Genomic DNA, 23,075 nt, shown 5'->3' on the forward strand with positions numbered 1-23,075 from the left:
TAGATAAAAAGCATTTGCATTTTATTAGTGTTTATGAATTCACGGTAGCATTTCATCATGTATTTTCACCAGTACTAAAAATATAACTAGTCATGAAGCATCTGTAGTACATTTTTTTAGGTCTCAAAAAGGTGCTACCTTGTTTTAAAGATTGAGAACTACGAGCCAATATCACTAAGATGTCTTAGGACATGTCTTGACTATTGATTAGAAAATCACCCATCTAAACTGTTTTGTCTTAAAGATTTGTCAGTAAGAAAGTCTGTACGACTTGGCACCATACATATAAAGCAGATTTAATGACCAAGTCAACAGACTAAAAAGCACATCTCAGAACCATTAAAGGTTTTTTGGAACATACCTACCTACCTCCACCCCCGCCATAATAGAACCCCTTCTTTCTCTTATAGGGGTAAGGGAACACACCAGCATTGTCTTATTCTGTGTTTTAAATAGTCCAAAGAAATTAGAAAGACACAGACAGGGCTGTATCAAGGTGGAATGTATTGTTTGACCTGTTTTCTTAGCTCGATCCTTGAGGCTTTCTAAACAGCTGTTGAAGTAAAAATCAGAGACTGTTTTGGGTCTTGAGCATCGAGGAAGACAAGGGTGACACTTACTGAGCCCCTACGCTGAGCCAGATACTGTGCTAGTTCCTGTCTGCCTTTCTGTTGTGAATATGGAATTCCCATGACCACCCTTGAAATTTGATTTCTAATACAGTAAAGGAGAAAGCTGAGGTTGATAAAGGGCGTGACTTGCCTTGGTTAGTAGGTGGGAAAATTGGGATTTGAACCTCACATGAATTTCCCCTGACACTTAGAGGAAAATAGAATAAATGACCCATAATCTTGTATTTTAAAAGATGGACAACTCTCAATTTAAAAAAGACCATAAAAAAAAAAGATGGACAACTAACAAAGCCCCAGTTGCCTTCTTCCTCCTAACCTTCCCCTTTCACCTCAAAAGAGGTTTCAGGGCTTCCCTGGTGGCGCAATGGTTGAGAGTCCGCCTGCCGATGCAGGGGACACGGGTTCGTGCCCCAGTCTGGGAAGATCCCACATGCGGCGCAGCGGCTGGGCCCGTGAGCCATGGCCGCTGAGCCTGCGCGTCCGGAGCCTGTGCTCCGCAACGGGAGAGGCCACAACAGTGAGAGGCCCACGTACAGCAAAAAAAAAAAAAAAGATTTCAGAATGAATGGTATGTGGATGAAAGACACTTGGATGTTAGTTAGAGTGTACTTATATCTCTTTGTTGAAGGAACCTTTTAGACATTGTTGCTATATATTTCAGTAGCTGAACATTTCTTTCCTGGGTATTTTTAGGTTCCTTTCTGGCAAAATTAATTAGTGTCATAGATCAAGCATATACTTTGAAGTCTGATAAAAATGTAAGAAAAAAGTCCAAAGAGGTCTCTAAGTCTCTCTCCAGTAACCTGAAAGAAGACATTTTAGAACCACCAAGCTACTGTCACTTTGATCAGTTGGCATTTCCTGTTTGTTCTCTTAAGTCTTAGGAATGCTAAGTCATTCAGATAATACTCTGTACACTTCCCAAGGGTATCAAGAGGCCCTTTAGTTTTGCTTGTTCATCTTATTTTCTGGCTTAAGAGAATGTGGTAGATATTTGGAAATGAGGACAGGTTCTGGTGGATGTAGTTCAGTAATGTCTGCAGAGGCTAGAGGGACTAGAGTCCTTCTCTCTCCATTATAGGACCAGACCTGAGGCTTAATCACAGTTATTTGTTCATTAGCAACTGCAGTCACTTTGCAGATACAGCCTTCACTTCCATAGGTCAACTCCTGAAGGTCTCCAGAATGCCTATTGCCAAACACCCTTAACAGTTAGGCCTTTGCCTGTTGGCAGAGTGTCGGTGAGAAACATTTGGCCTGACTGCTGGGCAGCACAGTCCTGCTTAAGGCCACCTAGAAGTCTCAGTTTGGCAGCCTTTCCTTCACATTTACTTCTTTGGGAAGCTTTGTCAAGAGAGCTGTTGGGAGAGGCCATGATTCTAATATAATCTGATGTGCTATTTTTCTCCTCCTCCTGTAGCCTCCTCCTGTAGCCGCCCCCCCCCCCCCCGAAGAACTGGTTAATCCAGAGGTAGATTAATAAAGGATCTTAGTTTCCAAGAACCAGGATCCTAGGAACACAGAGACCAGAAGGATATCAACAGTTTCCCAGGGCCTGAGAACATGTCAGCTTTCATTGACGGGAGGGAACTGGTTGTCACACCTTGCCCCCCACCAAGATAAACTGGGGTCCTCTCCTTGTCATGCTGTGGGCCAGTTGTTCATTCCAGGAGCTTGCATTGTTAGGACCTCACTCAGGATGGGGTTGATCCAGGAGACTCAGTACCTTCACGTGAAGGTGATTCATTGTGATTATCCTAGCCCAACTTTTGATGCCCAGCTCACTCCCCCATATTATCATTATCTAGTGTGCCTCCCCTGTGCCATACAGCCCTGGGAGGCAAACCAATTCACAGGGTAGCAGTCTATCTTCCATAACTTGAATTTCAGTGTTCGACTATAGTCCAGAGAGGGATGTAAGTGGATTTTGGATTTTTCTACATGTCTGTTGCCCAGTATCCCCACAGTTAACTTAGGGTTTATTTGGTCATGATACTCAGATTGTGGTCTCTAAATATTGTCTCCCACTGAAAGGAACCAGAGTTCCCTAGAGAAGTGTCTGATTCCAACTGAGTATGCAAAATGAGCCTGGAACATCTTGCCAAACCAGAAACAAGGAAGCTATTGAGACTACAGGGTCACATGAAGGGTTCAGGAGCCAACCTGAAGAGGCTCGTTCTGAGCATCAATAAAAGTAGTAACATTTTAGTAGATCAAAACCCTTAAAATATGTTGAAAAACATGAGTTTGTAATTATACTAAGCAAACAAACAAAGAAACCCCCTCTGGTCAACACTAAGAATTCTGGGTAACCGAGTCATTATTTGGAGAATGATACAGGGAATGGATCTTGCCTTTGCTATACAAACTGAACCTCAAGACAACCAAATCGTTGGTTATGGGAAATTTCTTTTTATAGAAATATTCCAGCCAGTAAATGGAGAAAGAAAGGATTACAAAAGCACCATTTGGCAAGCCATAATAAAACAATACACTTAGGCAATGATCATGAGTAACTGCTAACATCACAAAAAAGAGACAGACAGCCGCTGTTTCCTGATTCCAGACCCCTGGGCAGTACCTCTGTGAAATACTCTTGCAAAAAAGAAATTTGAATCTGATCAGCCTCTAGAGCAGAAGTTGGCAAATTTCCTGTGAAGGGCCAGGTAGTAAATGTTTCCTGGCTTTGCAGTCCAACTGGGCAGCTGTCTGTTCAACTCGCTGTAGGAGCCTGAATGCAGCCAGAGACAAAACAAAAAGTGTGGCCAGATCTGGCCCAGGAGTTTGCAGACTGCTGTTCTAGGTCTAACTACCAGTTTACAGGAAGTAAGGAAGACAGATGAGCTTGTTAAACAGCATCACATGAGTGCAATTAGCAAAATCTAGACTGGGAAACTCTGTAGGACAAATAAGCTGGTTTCTTCAGTTAAAAATAAAGCAACTAGGGGAAGATTTTTTAAAAGACAAGAGACATATCAACCAGTTACAATGTTTGGAGCTTATTTAGATCCTGATTCAAATAAACTGTAAAATAGAAGGCAATCAGGAAAATTTGGACACTGACTAGATATTTAACATAATAAAGAGTTATTAATTTTTGAATGGGATAATGATATTATGTGTGTGTGTATTCCTTAGGTTTCGAGTATATACTGAAAATATTTTGAATTATATGCTATCTAGAATTTGCTTCAAAATAATCTTTGATTCTGAAAGAAATAAAATAAGCCACAAGTTGATAATTATTTTTTCTGGATGTTGGGTATTGAGGGTTTTTCTTGCATATATTTGAAATCTTTTATGACATAAAAAAAATTTTAATATGTACATTTTACAAAATATATCACTTTAAACTTTTTTTTTTTTTTTTGCGTTACGCGGGCCTCTCACTGTTGTGGCCTCTCCTGTTGCGGAGCACAGGCTCCAGACGCGCAGGCTCAGTGGCCATGGTTCACGGGCCCAGCCGCTCCACGGTATGTGGGATCTTCCCGGACTGGGGCACGAACCCGTGTCCTCTGCATCGGCAGGCGGACTCTCAACCACTGAGCCACCAGGGAAGCCCTAAACATTTTTTAGAGAAGAAGAAGGGATGGAGTATTTTCTGTTAGGCACCCCTGGGTCCTCCTAAGACTGGTGGGAATTATCTGGCTAAGAGTTGGCGCCAGAAGAGTCTTTCCGGTGTTTTTTCCCCCAAAACTGTTTTCATACATCTTATTTGTCATTCTAAATAGATTCGACAGATATCATATTATTTATCATTTGAGCTGACAGATATCACATTATTTATCATTTGCTCATGTGTTCTATGTAACAGACATTTTGTTTTGTAAAAAAAGAATTTATAAGGTTGAAAATAAGCTTCATCTTTTGTGACCAACTATACTAGGCTCCCATTGTTTAATCGATGAGCGTTTGTTCAGTGCAGGAGTCTGGCCACAAGTGCTTTTCACAGCCTGGGGAGGTAATGTGAGTGATGGCAACTGGTGGGGAGCAGAGGGGGCATGGAGGAAAGCAGGTGCCCACCTCCTGGGGCAGTTGCTATGCAGGATGTCTGCCGTGGGAATGAGGGGCCTGTGTTACCAGAACACCCATTCATTTTCCTTTTTCCTGAGAAGAACTCTAAATCTAGATTGTATGTGACATTGTCTAACTTTTAGGTGCTTAAAATATTTCTACAATGCCTTGTCTTCCAAACCAAACACTTGCACAGCTGGATTAGACCTCTGATTTAGCGTCTGCCCAATGGCAGGGCCCTAAATGAGAGCCTGTGGGCACCAGGATTCTAAAGTGCCCTGGCCCTGCTTTCTGTGAGCTTCCAGTCTAGTTGGGAGGAAAAAAAACATACTTGAAAAACAAAATGAGAGGTGTAGATAGGAAATGCTATGGGAATTCAGAGAAGGGGGTGGCTAACCCCATCTGGAGAAATTAGGGAAAGCTTCCCACAGGCCACAGAAGGAGTTGGGGAAAACCCTGGTGTTCTAGGTGGAGAGCCAGGGAGAGAAGCAATGTCATGGACATGGGCAAGAGCAAGGCCCAGCAACAGGAAACCAACCCTTTGGGAGGAGAGTCAGTGGCCCTCCACAGCCCACCCATGAAGGATGTTTCAAGACAAGATTGTGTTCTGTACAATCAGGTGAAAATAGGCAGCAAACAGTGGAAAGCATGGCACTGAAACTCAGCTGAGGATCTGAGCAGCAGATCAGAGTATCATCTGTCTAGAAGTGATGGTTGAAGTCATGGGGCCTGTAGAGAGTGTGTTTCTTTAATGCTTGCCATTGGCAGGTGGTACATTTATATAGGTGGTAGGGATGCTCTCTGAGTCTGGCATTTCAAAACTACCAACCCATTGTTTATAACACTAAATCTTACTTAAAGCTCAAAGCAGCACCCAAATACTTCAAAAACATTCCCCACACTGGAAAGGAAAGGTTTGGAGTAAGAGAAACTAGAAGTCCATGGGGAAAGAGAAGCCCACATATGGAAGGATATGCCTGTGGTAATGGCTTTATTTAAAGGTATATGATCTCCCTCCAAGGATGGCCTAAAGTAGAGACTTTTTCACTGTTAAGAAAAGATTATTCAAGAAATTGAAATATTATATAGATTATGAATGTCCATATTAATGCTATGTAATACATTTGAGCAACATCTTTATTCCTTCCCTTATTTGAAAGTTTAAAGTGTAATTTCTCTTAAAAAATAAAACAGGATGTTATCCTGTTCTTCCCATAATGAGAATCTCTTCGTTCTAGAGAATAAGCATTTCAAAGCCTGATAACTCCAACAGTTATATCATGTAAAAGACTATCTATTTGGACATGAATATGTGTTAATATTAGGAATGTTATCAGCCTATAATAATGTATGGATTAATACCCACTTTCCTGGCTACTGAACTTTGGAGAGAAGTGAAAGCTTAGTCTTGGACATGTACGCAAGCCAGGTGAGTTTAGACCACTGAGCATTTAGCCTAGGAAACTGAGACCAAGAAGAAGTTATGCCCAGAACATAAATCAAAAATAGCTCTGATGATTCATTTGGAGATTGGTTCAAGATGGTGGAGTGTAAGGACGTGCACTCACTCCCTCTTGCGAGAGCACCAGAATCACAACTAACTGCTGAACAATCATTGACAGGAAGACACTGGAACTCAGCAAAAAAGATTCCCCACATCCGAAGACAAAGGAGAAGCTGCAATGAGACGGTAGGAGGGGCGCAAGCACAATAAAATCAAATCCCATAACTGCTGGGTGGGTGACTCACAAACTGCAGAACAATTATACCACAGAAGTTCACGCACTGGAGTGAAGGTTGTGAGCCCCACCTGGGGGTCCGGTCACGGGAGGAGGAATTCCCAGAGAATCAGACTTGAAGGCTAGCGGGATTTGATTGCAGGACTTTGATAGGACTGGGGGAAACAGAGACGACACTCCTGGAGGGCACACAAAAAGTAGTGTGCACATCAGGACCCAGGGGAAGGAGCAGTGACCCCATAGAAGACTGAATGAGACCTACCTACCAGTGTTGGAGGGTCTCCTGCAGAGGTGGGGGGCAGCTGTGGCTCACCGCAGGGACAAGGACATGGGCAGCAGAAGTTCTGGGAAGTACTCCTTGGCATGAGCCCTCCCAGAGTCCACCATTAGCCCCACCAAAGAGCCTGTAGCCTCCAGTGTCGGGTTGCCTCAGGCCAAACAACCAACAGGGAGGGAACTCAGCTCCACCTATCAGCAGAGAAGCAGATTAAAATTTTACTGAGCTATGCCCACCAGAGCAATACCCAGCTCTGCCCAACGCCATTCCCTCCCATCAGGAAGCTTGCACAAGATAGCCTCATCCACCAGAGGGCAGACAGCAGAAACAAGAAGAAATACAGTCCTGCAGGCTGTGGAATGAAAACAACATTTACAGAAAGATAGACAAAATAAAAAGGCAGAGGACTATGTACCAGATAAAGGAACAAGATAAAACCCCAGAAAAACAACTAAATGAAGTGGAGATAGGCAACCTTCCAGAAAAAGAATTTAGAATAATGATAGTGAAGATGATCCAGGACCTCAGAAAAAGAATGGAGGCAAAGATCGAGAAGATGCAAGAAATGTTTAACAAAGACCTAGAAGAATTAAAGAAAAAATACCTAGAATAATAAAAGAACAAAGAAACAGAGGTGACCCATACAATAACTGAAATGAAAAATACATGAGAAGGAATCAATAGCAGAGTAACTGAGGCAGAAGAACAGATAAGTGACCTGGAAGACAGAATGGTGGAATTCACTGCCATGGAACAGAATAAAGAAAAAAGAATGAAAAGAAAAGAAAACAACCTAAGAGATGTCTGGGACAACATTAAACACACCACCATTTGCATTATAGGGGTCCCAGAAGAAGAGAGAGAAAGGACCCGAGAAAATATTTGAAGAGATTATAGTCGAAAACTTCCTTAACATCAGAAAGGAAGTAGCCACCAAAGTCCAGGAAGTGCAGAGTCCCAGGCAGGATAAACCCAAGGAGAAATATGCTGAGACATGTAGTAATCAAATTGACAAAAATTAAAGACAAAGAAAAAATATTGAAAGCAGTAAAGGAAAAATGACATATAACATACAAGGGAACTCCTGTAAGGTTAACATCTGATTTCTCAGCAGAAACTCTACAAGCCAGAAGGGAGTGGCATGATATACTTAGAGTGATGAAAGGGAAGAAACTACAACTGAGATTACCCAGCAAGGATGTCATTCAGATTTAACATAGAAATCAAAAGCTTTATAGACAAGCAGAATCTAACAGAATTCAGTACCACCAAACCAGCTCTACAACAAATGCTAAAGGAACTTCTCTAAGTGGGAAACACAAGAGAAGAAAAGGACCTACAGAAACAAGCCCCAAACAATTAAGAAAATGGTAGTAGGAACATACATATCAATAATTACCTTAAATGTGAATGGATTAAATGCTCCAACCAAAAGACTCAGGCTCACCGAATGGATACAAAAACAAGACCCATATATATGCTGTCTACAGGAGACCCACTTCAGACCAAGGGACAAATACAGACTGAAAGTGAGGGGATGGAAAAAGATATTCCATGCAAACAGAAATCAAAAGAAAGCTGGAGTAGCAATACTCATATCAATAAAATAGACTTTAAAATAAAGAAGGTTACAACAGAAGGAAGGACACTACATAATGATCAAGGGAACAATCCAAGAAGAAGAAATAACAATTATAAATATATATGTATATATGCACCCAACATAGGAGCACCTCAATACATAAGGCAAATGCTAACAGCTATAAAAGAGGAAATCAACAGTAAGACAGTAATACTGGGGGACTGTAACACCTCACTTACACCAATGGACAGATCATTCAGACAGAAAATTAATAAGGAAACACAAGCTTTAAATGACACAATAGACCAGATAGATTCAATTGGTATTTATAGGACATTCCATCTGAAAACAACAGATTACACTTTCTTCTCAAGTGCACATGGAACATTCTCCAGGATAGACCACATCTTGGGTCACAAATCAAGCCTTGGTAAATTTAAGAAAATTGAAATCATATCAAGCATCTTTTCAGACCACAACACTATGAGATTAGAAATAAGTTACAGGGAAAAAAATGTATAAAACACAAATACATGGAGACTAAACAATACATTACTAAATAACCAAAAGATCACTGAAGAAATCAAACAGGAAATCAAAAACTACCTGGAGACGAATGACAACGAAAATATGACAATCCAAAACCTATAGGATGCAGCAAAAGCAGTTCTAAGAGGCAACTTTATAGCAATACAATCCTACCTCAAGAAACAAGAAAAATCTCAAATAAACAATCTAACCTTACACCTAAAGGAACTAGAGAAAGAAGAACAAGCAAAACCCAAAGTTAGTAGAAGGAAATAAATCATAAATATCAGAGCAGAAATAAATGAAATAGAAACAAAGAAAACAATAAAAATCAATATAACTAAAAGCTCGTTCTTTGAGAAGGTAAACAAAATTGATAAACCTTTAAAACCAGACTCATCACAAAAAAGAGGGAGAGGACTAAAATCAATAAAATGAGAAATGAAAAGGGAGAAGTTACAACGGACACTGCAGAAATACAAAGCATCCTAAGAGACTACAGCAAGCAACTCTATGCCAATAAAATGGGCAACCTGAAAGAAATGGACAAATTCTTAGAATGGTATAACCTTCCAAGACTGAACCAGGAAGAAACAGAAAACATGAACAGACCAATCACAAGTAATGAAATTGAAACTGTGATTAAAAATCTTCCCACAAACAAAAGTCCAGGACCAGATGGCTTCACAGGTGAATACTGTCAAACATTTAGAGAAAAGCTAACACCCATCCTTCTCAAACTCTTCCAAAAAATTGCAGAGGAAGGAACACACCCAAACTCATTCTACGAGGCCACCATCACCCTGATACCAAAACCAGAAAAAGACACTGCCAAAAAAGAAAATTATAGACCATTATCACTGATGAATATAGTTGCAAAATTCCTCAACAAAATACTAGCAAACAGAATCCAACAACACATTAAAAGGATCATGCACCATGATCAAGTGGGGTTTATCCCAGGGATGCGAGGATTCTTCAATATATGCAAATCAATCAATGTGATACACCATATTAACAAACTGAAGAATAAAAACCATATGATCATCTCAATAGATGCAGAAAAATCTTTTGACAAAATTCAACACCCATTTATGATAAAAACTCTCCAGAAAGTGGGCATAGAGGGAACCTACCTTAACATAATAAAGATTATATATGACAAACAAAGGAAACTATAAACAAGATGAAAAGACAACCCTCAGAAAATATTTGCAAACAAATCAAGGACAAAGGATTAATCTCCAAAATATATAAACAGCTCATGCAGCTCAGTGTTAAAAAAACAAACAAACAACCCAATCAAAAAATGGGCAGAAGACCTAAATAGATATTTCTCCAAAGAAGACATACAGATGGCCAAGAGGCACATGAAAAGCTGTTCAACATCACTAATTATTAGAGAAATGCAAATCAAAACTACGAGGTATCACCTCACACCGATTAGAATGGGCATCATCAGAAAATCTACAAACAATAAATCCTGGAGAGGTTGTGGAGAAAAGGGAACCCTCTTGCACTGTTGGTGGGAATGTCAATTGATATAGCCACTATGGAGAACAGTATGGAGGTTCCTTAAAAAACTAAAAATAGAATTACCAGACTTCCCTGGTGATGCAGTGGTTAAGAATCCGCCTGCCAATGCAGGGGACACGTAACCACAACTACTGAGCCTGCGCTCTAGAGCCCACGAGCCACAACTACTGAGCCCATGTGCCACAACTACTGAAGCCCGTGTGCCTAGAGCCCTTGCTCTGCAACAAGAGAAGCCACTGCAATGAGAAGCCCGTGCGCCGCAACGAGGAGTAGCCCCCAATCACCACAACTAGAGAAAGCCCGTGTGCAGCGACAAAGACCCAATGGAGCCAAAAATAAATAAATAAACAAATAATTTTAAAAAGTAAATAAATAAGATAAAAATAGAATTACCATATGACCCAGCAATCCCACTACTGGGCATATACCCAGAGAAAGCCATAATTCAAAAAGACACATGCACCCCGATGTTCATTGCAGCACTATTTACAATAGCCAGGTCATGGAAACAACCTAAATGCCCATCGACAGATGAATGAATAAAGAAGATATGGTACATATATACAATGGAATATTACTCAGTCATAAAAAGAACAAAATTAGGTCATTTGCAGAGATGTGGATGGACCTAGAGACTGTTATACAGAGTGACGTAATTCAGAAAGAGAAAAAGAAATATCGTGTATTAACACATATATGTGGAGTCTAGAAAAATGGTACAGACTAACCGTTTTGCAGGGCAGAAGTTGAGACACAGATGTAGAGAACAAACATATGGACACCAAGGGGGGAAGCCACGGGGGGGGGTGGGATGAACTGGGAGATTGGGATTGACATGTATACACTAATATGTATAAAATAGACAACTAATAAGAACCTGCTGTATAACTAAATAAATAAATAAAATTCAAAAAAATTTAAAGAAAGAAAAACTGCTCTGATTCCGGGTTCTGCACAGCCCCTGACACTGTCCCAATGCACTGTTATGAAACTACACACAGACATCTCACAAAAACTTCCTAAATTCAAGGAGCTAAGAAAAATACCCCTGGCAGCCTTCCCCCACTTTATAATGAAACTGTTCTTTTAGCAAAAAATTCACAACCAAGAAAAATTCTGCTAAATAAGGTGGGTATTTATTTGGGAGACCGTCTTTGCTGATTTCCAAGACCTTGGAACTTAGCTTTCTCTCGTTACTGTTGTTTTCTACCCGTTTTACAATCTTCTACATAAGTCTATAGTATGTGGGTGAATCAACTTTAAGCTGTCAGAGGCAAAACCAATATGATGTCCATTATGAGTATGCAGATTCAAATATTTATTCAAACATTTGCTGATCCAGGAGGATTTCTTTGGGAAGCTTGGGGAGAATAGCTAATGGCATACTGAAGGCAGATGCCAGAAGCCATCGTAATGCAAGAGTCAACAGTTCAGAGTGATGAAGTTGGTGCCAGTCACCGAATTTGGCCATTTGTAACAAAGAAGGTACAAATTGTTTTATACTTATGATGCCTTGGTAGTATATTAAATGTTAAAGAGGAAGTTTAGTTCCAGAAAGAAAGAAGCAAGGGAGCGGACACAATGTCTAATTTTTAGACCAAATGAGTAGAACTTCCATTCAGGATTTGGAAGCGCTCCATTATCCAACAGGCTGAAAGTAACTCAGGGGATTGTCGTGGTATTAGAGACAGTCCAAGGTGCCAAAGTCAAAACAGGCCACTCTGGCCATAGGAAAGCCCCAAGTGGGAGTGTATGTAGGTCACTTACATGTTTTGAATTTAGACAGGCTGCGTTTATACAACCATTTTACAATTAAGCGCTGGATAAGTTCTGAATGTTCTAAACTTTTTATAATGTGCTTTTTTCGCAACATATAAGAAAATTGCACCATCACCTTGAACGATGGCCTTAATGGTTCACCTTGGGGCCCTGAGTGTTCGGTAGGGCGCTGGCGGGGAACTCTGCCTCTGCTGACAGGCCTCTTCCCACCCCAGTGCATTTCACTCTGCTTGAGAAGTGTTTGGAGCTAAGAGCGACTGAGGCTCAGGGCTAAATTAGTCACGCTCAGTAAACATTATTTTGATGCAGTGAAAAAGAATGAACAAAAATAGAAAGTGTATCAGCCATCAGGTTTGATCCCACACATATTTACTGAACATCTACTTGGGTGGGAAGAAGGACAAGTACATAGAGAGGAAGACAAGGGAACACACGTGCCCATTTTGCCCGATGCTGTCCTGGTGCCCTTTCTTTCCCTGGAGCACATGGACGTTATTTCCCCTCGCTCCAGGTCTCCTCTCTAAAAGGCTCCCCTCTTTCTTGTTCTCTGCAGACACCCCCAACTTCCCCCATGTAAATGCACATAACAGGAGGACAAATTGTTTCCTGGGGAGAGTTGTGCTGATCAGAAGCTTGGGTCTATAAGGGAGGAACCAAATTAGCCACATCTCAAATTCTGCTTTTGTTTTACCAGCTGCCGCTTCTAAGTTCTTATTTAATGAAAGTATTTGCTTTTCCATAAACACATGTAAATTTCCTACCTCTTGCTTCTCACAGCCAAAGAAAGCTCAGTAAGTGGTAATCAAGGAAGAAAGCATATTTCAAAAAAAATCACTGTAATTGAGAATATCAGTGTAAACAACGCCATCTTCACAGTTGATGAATTTGCCAATTGTTCTGCCGTCTTGTAGATTTAAGGGTGTCACTTAAATTTATTTTTATTAACAATTCATTAATTAGGAAAGTTATATATATGGTAAGAGAAAGTGTGTAGTTATAAGATAATCACAGCAACCCAAGGGATTCACTCCCTTATTTCAAACTCTCCAGTGCCTTCTTTCTTTTTTTTTTTTTTCTTAATTTATTTGATCGCACTGGGTCTTAGTTGCAGCTCACCAGCTCCTCAGTTGCGGCACGTGGACTCCTTAGTTTTCATTCGCGGGCTCCTTAGTTGCGGCTCACCAGCTCCTTAGTTGCGGCACGCAGCCTCCTGAGTTGTGGCATGTGAACTCTTAGTTGGGGTATGCATCTGGGATCTAGTTCCCTGACCAGGGATCGAACCCTGGCCCCCTGCATTGGGAGCGTGGAGTATTAACCACTGCGCCGGCGGGGAGCTCTCTCCAGTGGTTTCTCGTGACCCCTAGAATGAAATGCAAGAGCCATACCTGGTGTGACAGGCCCTTCAGGATCTGGCCCCTTTTTCTTCTTCACCTCCTCCCCAACCCCTCCCCTTCATGTCCCTTACATCGCTCCAACAATCCACCTTTGTTCCCACCTCAGGGGCTTCGCCCTGCCGTCCTTCTGCCTGGCACATCCTTCCCCCCTTTCTCGTCACTCAGCTCTCAGCACGCGTGTCCCTCTGCAGAGGTGGCCTCCCTTCCTGTCCTGTCCCATGCTCCCCCACTCCGTTCACTCACATCACCGTGTCTTATTGCTGTGGCCTGATCCCTCTCTGAAATGACTTTATTGCCTCCTGGTTTATTTTCTGTCTCCCCTCTAGAATATAAACTCCAGGAGGGCAGGGGTCTTGGCCATCTTACTTACATTTCTATGCTCAGCACTTAGACAAGTGCCTGGCACACAGTAGGCTCTCAGTAAATATTGGTGTGATTGGATGAAGGGCGGTAACAAGGATGGAATGATTAGAATTGTGTCTGGCACAGAGTTGGGACCAGCAAGTGGAAGTTTCCTTCCTCTCGCTCCGCATCCCCCTAACAAAATATATATAAAGGAAAACAATCTAATCTACACTGTTGTGTCTTGAATATATTAAAGATATTCAGTTACACTGAGTATAGTAAATCATATCTAGCTGAGTATTCATTAAATGTAGAATGTAAATATTTTCTTGATTTCATTTTTCAGGTTGTCCTTGCCAGAAGGAACCATGAATTGGCATTTTCCCTTTTTCCTCATGGCCACCGTGACATTGCCCTCTGTGTGCTCCCAGTTCAACCCCCTGTCTCTGGAGGAACTAGGCTCGGACACAGGAATCCAGGTGTTCAATCAGATTGTCAAGTCCCGGCCTCATGACAACATCGTCATTTCCCCCCACGGGATTGCGTCCGTCCTGGGGATGCTTCAGCTGGGAGCCGACGGCAGGACCAAGAAGCAGCTCACCACAGTGATGAGATACGGCGTGAATGGTGCGTGCGCCTGGGCCTGGCTGGCGGGACTTGCAGGAGTCCCAGTCTGGAGGGCCCCTGGCTTGGTCTTTGCTTACCACACAGAGGAGCAGAGCAGCTGGGAGGGGTCTTGCTGGTGCCCCCTGGGCTTGAGGGCCAGTCTCCTCTAAGGCACAGTGGCAATGCTAGGAGTTAGGAGAGCTGGGTTCTGGTCTCCGTTCGGTAGCTGTGGGGCTTTGGGCAGTCACTTGACCCCTTGAATGCCCCTGTTTTCTCATCTCTAACAAGAAAACTTCCCGTCTGCCCCCCCCTATGTTGCACAGTGCTCAGAATGCATCATGGCTGTGAACTAGTTTTAAATCCGTAATCTGGGGAGGTGGGTGGGTGTGACCACGGAGGGCAGCCCAGGGCAGCCTTCTGCGTCTCAGTTGAGGTGGCAGACACACGAATCTCCATGGGGGGTAAAATTGCATAGAGCCACACACACACGCACGCACACGCGCACACATACGTATGTGAAACAAGTGAATGAGCCCTGGGGACTGTACCAGTGGCAGTTTTCTCGTTGTGGATCTGTACTACCATCATGCAGGAGACTGGGTGAAAAGTGGAAATACACGGGACCACCTTGTATATTGTTTTGCAACTTCCCATGATTCTATCATTATTTCAAAATAAAAAGCTATAAAGGAAGTTTGTTTAAAAGTAAGGCCCAGGGCTTCCCTTGTGGCTCAGTGGTTAAGAATCCTCCTGCCAATGCAGGGGACACGGGTTCGAGCCCTGGTCTGGGAAGATCTCACATGCTGCAGAGCAACTAAGCCCATGAGCCACAACTACTGAGCCCGTGTGCCACAAGTACTGAGCCTGCGCTCTAGAGCCCATGAGCCACAACTACTGAAGCCCACGTGCCTGGAGCCCGCACTCCACAACAAGAGAAGCCCCCGCTCGCCACAACTAGAGAAAGCCTGCGCACAGCAAGGAAGCCCCGACACAGCCAAAAATAATAAATAAATTAATTAATTAAATTTAAAAAAAAAAAGTAAGGTCCAATAGGAATGGTTTTGTTTTCTTGAAAGAAAGCCCCATTTTAATTACCTGTTTAAGCTTAAGAGCTTGCATCTCCTAGTTCTGTCACTCAGCTTTAGCTCAGGTTTCTCACCCGAGTCCCCTTCCACTGCCCCCTCCACAGTGCTGGGCATGGGCCAGCGCCAGCCTTGGAGGCCTTCCTTGGCACCAGCCTGTGCCATGACCTTGACAAGTCACATCTGACATCCAGGTTTCAGTTGCTCTATTGGGGAAGCAAGGACGTTCTCCCACCCACGTTCCTCCAGTCCCACTGGCCATAAAGTTCTAGGAATCTTGACCACATTGACGCCTTTGCTGGGAGAGGAGGAGAGATGGGGGTGTGCGTACTTCAGGGCTCCCCTCTGCGCCCCAGTTCGATCCTTCTCAGAGTAATCCCCGGGGGCTGCAAACACGAGATGCCCACCCGCCCCGCTCTGTTTACACGGCATTAAACTTTTGCATGAGTTTGCAGTTTGCTTACCTGTTGGAAGCACTGGGGGACTAAATATTTGGAACACACCGTTATGCCCTTGCTTGGAAGCCCACAGAACTCTTGGTGATTTATAACTTCATAGTGAATCACCCACGGGGCTCCTGGCCTCTCCCAGCGCCATCCGGGCCCTGTCGGCCAGCACCATTCCCAAAGAGCAACTGGATTGTCGTCGTTTGTCTTCCCGCTGAACCACATTCATTTTCACTAGTGTTTCTAAAGTTTTGACAATATTGGTCTGTTGGCCACTCCCCCCAACCCCCATCTCTTCTTCCTCCCAAATCACTAGCAGTCGAGTTGTGGAATGACTTCAGTTCACATGACAGACTCAACGGGGGAGCCCGGGTGGGTTTTCAGGCCCTGGTTTGGGCTCAGCCTCTGAGAACTCAAGACAGCGGCACTCTGGATGAGGGCAGAGGCAGGACAGTCTGGGGCACAGGGGGAGGATCTGCCCTGATCTTTTCTGGGCAGGAGACTGGGGAGCGTGGAGGAGCTGAAAGGGACAAGTGCCGGGATGGGGCTGTGAAGTCTGCTGGTCCCTTCGTTGTACAACGTGCCTGCCCACTCCTGCTGGGCCTGCCCCCACAGAACCCGTGAGGGGCGCAGTCTCCAGAGGCCTCACAAAGGGCCAAACCGTGGGGCTCTTACCTGCCATCATTTAAGAAGGACAGGTCAGCTCTCCAGGGGACCGTCAAGGTGACTCTGCCGGTTGTTTTAGGACAGTGTCATTTTGAAAGGACCCCAAGCGAGTAAGACAGGTCTGTAATTCGAGCTCTCAGTAGGAACACATTTCATCCTTTGCAACTTATTTCCCTCTTTTCCATGCTCTGAAACTAAATGGAGCGTGTATGAATGGCCTGTGGAAAATAAAGCTTACGTTGCCATAAAACGGATTCCCTTACTTTGTGAGCTTCGCATCAAGTAAAAATCACCTTGTTCTTGGTTGGTGGCACATGGCCATTTTTTATAGTCTTTCTGATGCTCAACTTTATACCTTTTTTTCCCCAAAATAGAGAAAAATCGTGTTGTTAAATCTTTGGCAAGAAAGGAAATAGCGCTTAAGGTTGTTAAGAAAGAGAGACGGCATAGGAAATAGCGCTTAAGATTGTTAAGAAAGAGAGACGGCATTAGGAAGAGTCCTTTGGTTTATTCCCCCACGGCTACATAACTGAAGAGCTTTCCAGTCTCCCTATTGACCTGGTGCCAGGAAAGTCTTCCAGGAGAGCCAGGTCTACTTGGGGAAGCTGTGGAGAAGGCCTGGAAGATGCCTGCTTTGAGGCCAGAAGCGCAATTGATCTTTAGGGGCTATTAATAGTTATACTTCATTCTACGCCCTCCCTTTTCTTAACAGAAGGCCACTGAGAAAGCAGATGACTTAGTCTCTTGCTACTCGTACTAGTTTTGTTTCTACTGTTCTTATTTGCCATAATATAGAAGATACTAAAAAAAATAATAACCTTCCTACATTCTTGCGGAAGTATTGCTGCATTTTCTCCTTTCTCCTTCAGGAGTGGGTAAAGTATTAAAGAAGATCAACAAAGCCATCGTCTCCAAGAAGAATAAAGATATTGTGACGGTGGCCAATGCCGTGTTTGTGAAGAATGGCTTTAAGATGGAAGTGCCTTTCGTCACGAGGAACAAAGACGTGTTTCAGTGTGAAGTCCGGAACGCGAACTTCGAAGACCCCGCCGCCGCCTGCGACTCCATCAACGTGTGGGTTAGGAACGAGACCAGGGGTGAGTGGCCACGGTTCCCGGGAATGAGCGGGCGTGGTTTTCCACTTAGTGAATGAAAGCGTGAGTTGGGCTCTGAGACCCTCATTGGGACCAGCGTGTCCGGTGGCCCTTCTGTTGTGAAAGGCCTGGACCCACTGACTGCTCCGCCCTTTCTCTCTCAGAGCCCCACGGCTCAGTCCGCCTTCCTACCCTTTTCCTGCCGCCATCACCTGTGCCCCCTGGGGACTTGTCTCCCCGTGGCTCTCGGGCAGCAGGGCGGAATACCGCTCTGCAGACTCTCTTCTTTCTTCGCAGCATCTCATCTCCAGAGTCCCTGCCCACAGGCCCTTGTCTGTTTCGAAGGTTTTAGTGCTCATTCCTTCCTACTTCAGTATCCACATTCCCTTTGCCCAGAATGTGCTTCTCAGCCTTTAAGATTCGGGATTGAGCTCTCCCCACGCCTTCCTTGCCTCTTTCTTTTTACATTGAAGTATAATTGATGTACAATATTATATAAGGTACAGGTGTACAGTGCAGTGATTCACAATTTTTAAAGGTTATACTCCATTTATAGTTATTATAGAATGCTGGCTCTATTCCCTGTGTTGTACAATACATTCTTGTAGCTTGTTTTATACCTAATCATTTGTTCCTCTTAACTCCCTGCCCTTGTGATGCCCCTCCCCCTTCCCTCTCCCCTCCCCTTCCTCACCTCTTGCTTCTGTTGTCCCAGGAAGTAGGTGGCTCCCCCGGTTATGATGGGCATATGCTTATCCACGACTGCACCCTTCGTTAGAGCACATCCACACGATGTGATTACTTGTGTACGTGCATCTCTCCCTCCACGAAACTGAAGAAATGTCTAACATCAGTGTTTTTAGCCTGTTCATTTGTAAACTTCAGGTTCAGGCGGAAACATTCAGAGGGAGAGGTAGGTCCAGAACATCAGAGGAAAGTTAAGGCTAGAAATAGAGATTTGGGAACCGTTTTTCACCTAAGGGGAGAGTTAAAGTCACAAGAGTGGAAGCAAAAGAGACTCAATACGGAGAGTAAGCCCAAAGACAAAACTTGGGGGAACTCTGGCCTTTCGGGTCATGTCTCTCAAAGCGTGGTTCCTGGGGCGTGTGTTTAGAATGCAAATCTCTGAGGAATTCCTTGGTGGTCCAGTGGTTATGTCTAGGCACTTTCACTGCTGAGGGCCCACGTTCAATCCCTGGTCAGGGAACTAAGATCCCAAGCAGGAAAAAAAAAAAAGGAATGCAGATCTCTGGACCCCAATCTACTGAGGCAGGGACCTAGCATTCTGCACTAAAGTAAGTCCTCCCCCGGTCTCCCTCCAGACTTGTAGATGTGAATATTTGCAAACCATGTGAGGGGCTAGAGAAGAGCCAGATGGGGAATGCTCTGGAGGGTGGAGGAGAGCCAGCGTGTGGTTTTGGTAAACCTATGACATCCCTTTTCAACAGGATCCTGCACGGTGCAACCTGGGCTCCCTTCCTGAAACCACGAAATGATCAGGCGGACTGAGCCATGGGGCTCTGAGAGAGAAAGGGTGGAGCAGTCAGTGGGTCCAGGCCTTTCACAACAGAAATGCAGGAGACCAGCAAATGGGAGGGGGTTGGTGGGCTCTTCTGAGCCTGTAGGGCTAAGAACAGAGGTAGGAAGCTGATGGCCCTCAGATGCTGGTAGCTGTATGATGTGACGTGTCAGCGCCCACCCAGCCTTCTTCTTTGCTGTGTCCTGGGAGTAGTAAGTCCCTCAGGATGCCACCCGACCATTTCAAACCACTTGAACACACACTGACTCAATGCATTTCTCACAGCAACCGGGGAAGGGAAAGCGATGAGGCTAGAAAAGTGATTTTCAACCCTGCAGACCTAACTCCCTCTGTTAAACAAAGATTTTCACTCTGTTTACTCTCTTGAAGTGAAACTCGTAGCTCATATAACCTATGCACATGTACACAAATTTAAAAAAAAATTAATATAATGCCAAACTGTAATACCAGGAAAAACAAAAGTTATTTATAGATGTAGTTCAGTAGGTAAACCCTTGGGTACAGCCACCCCTGAATACGTAACAGTCAGATTCTTAGAATAAGAATTGACATTCACATTGACTGTGAATTGACAGCCACAAAAGCAGACCAAGACAAGCACACTGCACTGGCGACACAAAAACCACGGGCTGTGTTACCATTGTTGAGGCAGTTTTTTATAAAATGCTGCAAAACTCTTGGTAAATTTCCGAGCAAAACAAGTACAGACTCTGTTTGGTTTGCGTGGTAGTCACATTCCTGACAAATTCAGCATACATTAAAAGTATGCAAAAGAAAAGATACTTTGTGTTTACACCGGAAAAAGAATAAGGTTCTGGGCTCAGATGACAAGGAGCAGGTTTCTCAAGAATGTGACTGTGCAGCGGCGTGTTTGAAAGCAGGATAGTTCATCGTTTGGGCTGTTTTGAACACTGCAGGATGTGTAGCATCTCTGGCCACTGTCTTTGCAACCAGAAACACTCCCACAAATTTCCAAACTGCCCGCTCAGAGGCGCTTGTGTATATGTGAGGTGTCAGAAGGATCCTGGTGATCAAACTGTCCACGTGTGGAAGACTGCTGCGTGATGACATATCCTGCCCCGCAGAGAGTGGGGGAGCCTTTCCAGTGTGCTAGGGATGTGGTGATGGCCTGGCTGGGGCTGTCCTGCCACCTCTCTGTGGCCTCAGCCCCAACCATGCGGGCTTCCTCCCAACTCGCATACTCGCCATCCTCTCTCCACAGAACCCGCCCCCCGCCCCCACCCCGGTGCATCCTGCTACCTGGAATGCTTTCCTTCCCTGTTGCCCTTTGCCTATTCATTTCACACTATCTCATAAATGGAATAATAGTTACAAGCATGAGTGCCCAGTTTGAACCTCAGTTCTGCCACCTGCTGGCTGTGTACCATTAGGCAGGTTACTTAACCTCCCTGTGCCTCAGCATTCTCCTCTGTAAAATGGAGCTATAGTAGTGGTACCTACTAGAATTGTTGTAATAACATTAAGGTTGTTATGGGACTCTAAATAATAAGCATAAGTCATTTAGCAAGGTGGTTGGCACTTTGCAAAGGTTCAACGAATGTGAGCTATTTTTATAGCCATTGGCTCAAGTAATACTTCCTCAAGGAATCCATCCATCCCTGACCTCGTCCACCAGATCAGATCCCCCTCTTATTTGCCTTCACATCCTTAAGTACTTTCACTTGAAGATATTCATTACAATTGCATTTCTAAGTCACTTATATCAGCCTCCACTTGCCTCTAATCTATAGCTTTCGGAAGGGCGGGTTTTATTTTTATTTTGTTTTGTTTTCTCAGGTAGACATCAAAGACTGGACACCTGGATGGATGGAGGGTAGATGGATGGATGGTGGATGGGTGACAGATGCATGTTTATGGTAGTTATTGATGGCAGGTCCCCCATGTGCCTCCTTGCCTCTGAACCATTGCATTGCTTACACTTCTCTTTTATCCTTTCTTTTCATTTCTTTGTGCCCCTTATTATATCTTAGTTCTACCAGTGGCAATAAGAGGCTTTATTTACCTTAGGAAAAAAGGGCAGAAGAGATTCCTTCAGACTCTCGGTGTGCAACAACAGAATAGTGAACACAGAATCGTAGGTGTGATTTTTAAAAAATGAATGACAGCGTTCTTGCTCTTGTGCAGCTCACAGTTTCGTTGAGGGAGACAGATGCTACATTTGGCTAGAATAAAATACCGCAGTGTAACTAACGGTGGTGCTGAGCGTTGGGCTTTATGGAAACTCCAGGAGATAGGGAGGAGTGACAGAGAAGAGATATAAGAAGAGGGGACCACTGAGCTATGTCTCAAAGGCAAGTAGGAATTGGACTGGGTAATGGTCCCAGCAAAGGCAAAACACAGCCTTTGCTATTGGGAAACCAACTCTCAAGAGCTTGCTATCACTGGAGCACAGAGTTCTCACTTCCTTCCCACAGGACAGAGTCTGTTCACAGATGCCGCTTTGCTTTGAGCGATGGCTATTTATATCACATGTATTTTCCTTCCAGATCCTGATGTAAGGTGGCTTTGGTGCCCCCTTGTGTAAGTAATGAGCAATGACGACACTGACTTGCCGGGCGCCCTGTGGGTCGGGGAATCCTCCAAGTGTGCTTCTTTCCCATGACTGACGTAAACATCTGTTTACTGTACCTCCAAATCTTCTTGAGTTTCATTTCAAAGAACTTAAAGCTCTCTCTGCTGAATCAGATATTCTTGCTTCTTCAGAAGCTGTTGGTTTTATTCTCACCATTTAATGTATTGTAACTTGCATTTACATTATGAACATTTTTTAAAAGTTGGACTAAAAGCTACAATGAACTAATTTTTAATAGCTTTAGTGTTAGTGATCTCTCTTAAACCCATATACACACACACACACACACACACACATACACACACACACACACACAGTTGAATCTTCAAAAACCAAGCAAAAGGAACCTAAATGAAAATTCAAAGCTTCAAGCACAGGTGGCACTTTAGAAGGACCTTTGTGACTTCACAAGAACAGCCTGAAATTGCAACTGTTGTGTGTGCCTCATTCCTGCACAAACAAGCCGGACCATCCTGATATCTTGTGAAGAGCATCTTCCTTAACAAATAATTATTCTAGGAGAGACCCCGTTTCTTTTTATCTCTATAATATGAGTCTAAATGGACCCCTGACCCATAAATATAGATACCAATTTTAGTCTCAACTCTTCTTTAAGTAGCTATATAATAATCAGGGATTCCAAATTAATGCTCAACATTCCTAAAATCTTAAGAGAAATTAAGCATTTGCCTTTGATAACATTACACAGGCTGAAGTGTTCCTTTATTTTTAACTGGGATTAAATCAACCTAGTGGTTACAACAAAGCAACACGACAACTGTTTATCTTGTGTCGACCAAAAGCCCTCACTGGCAGTCATACGTGTCAGTTATTATCAAAAACAGAGAAATTAATTATGAATTAAGTATAGCTTATGCAGATGAGCAAAATGTTCTTAAAATATGGGGTTTATGGGGAATTAGTTATAAAAGAATTTTTTTTTTTTTTTTTTGCCGTACGCGAGCCTCTCACTGCTGTGGCCTCTCCCGTTGCGGAGCACAGGCTCCGGACGCGCAGACTCAGCGGCCATGGCTCACGGGCGCAGCCACTCCGCGGCATGTGGGATCTTCCCGGACCGGGGCACGAACCCGTGTTCCCTGCAACGGCAGGCAGACTCTCAACCACTGCGCCACCAGGGAAGCCCCTATAAAAGAATTTCTGGATGAAAAGTTTGGTAGCCCTAAATAGAGGGTCTCTGAAGTCTTTTCTGGTTCTCTGATTT

At 43.7% G+C, this 23,075-nt stretch overlaps 1 protein-coding gene across 1 annotated transcript in view; it reads left to right on the forward strand.

Annotated features, from left to right (window-relative positions):
• Positions 1 to 23,075, forward strand: part of SERPINE2 (serpin family E member 2) — a 73,078-nt gene that overhangs the window by 32,704 nt on the left and 17,299 nt on the right. The window contains exons 2-3 of the mRNA XM_082658988.1: positions 14,173 to 14,453; positions 17,496 to 17,723. Coding sequence (XP_082515114.1) covers positions 14,195 to 14,453; positions 17,496 to 17,723 — 487 coding nt within the window. The 5' untranslated portion in view covers positions 14,173 to 14,194. The remainder of the gene's footprint in view (positions 1 to 14,172; positions 14,454 to 17,495; positions 17,724 to 23,075) is intronic.

Source organism: Grampus griseus (assembly GCF_964374135.1).
Source record: "Grampus griseus genome assembly, chromosome: 7".
NCBI lineage: Eukaryota > Metazoa > Chordata > Mammalia > Artiodactyla > Delphinidae > Grampus > Grampus griseus.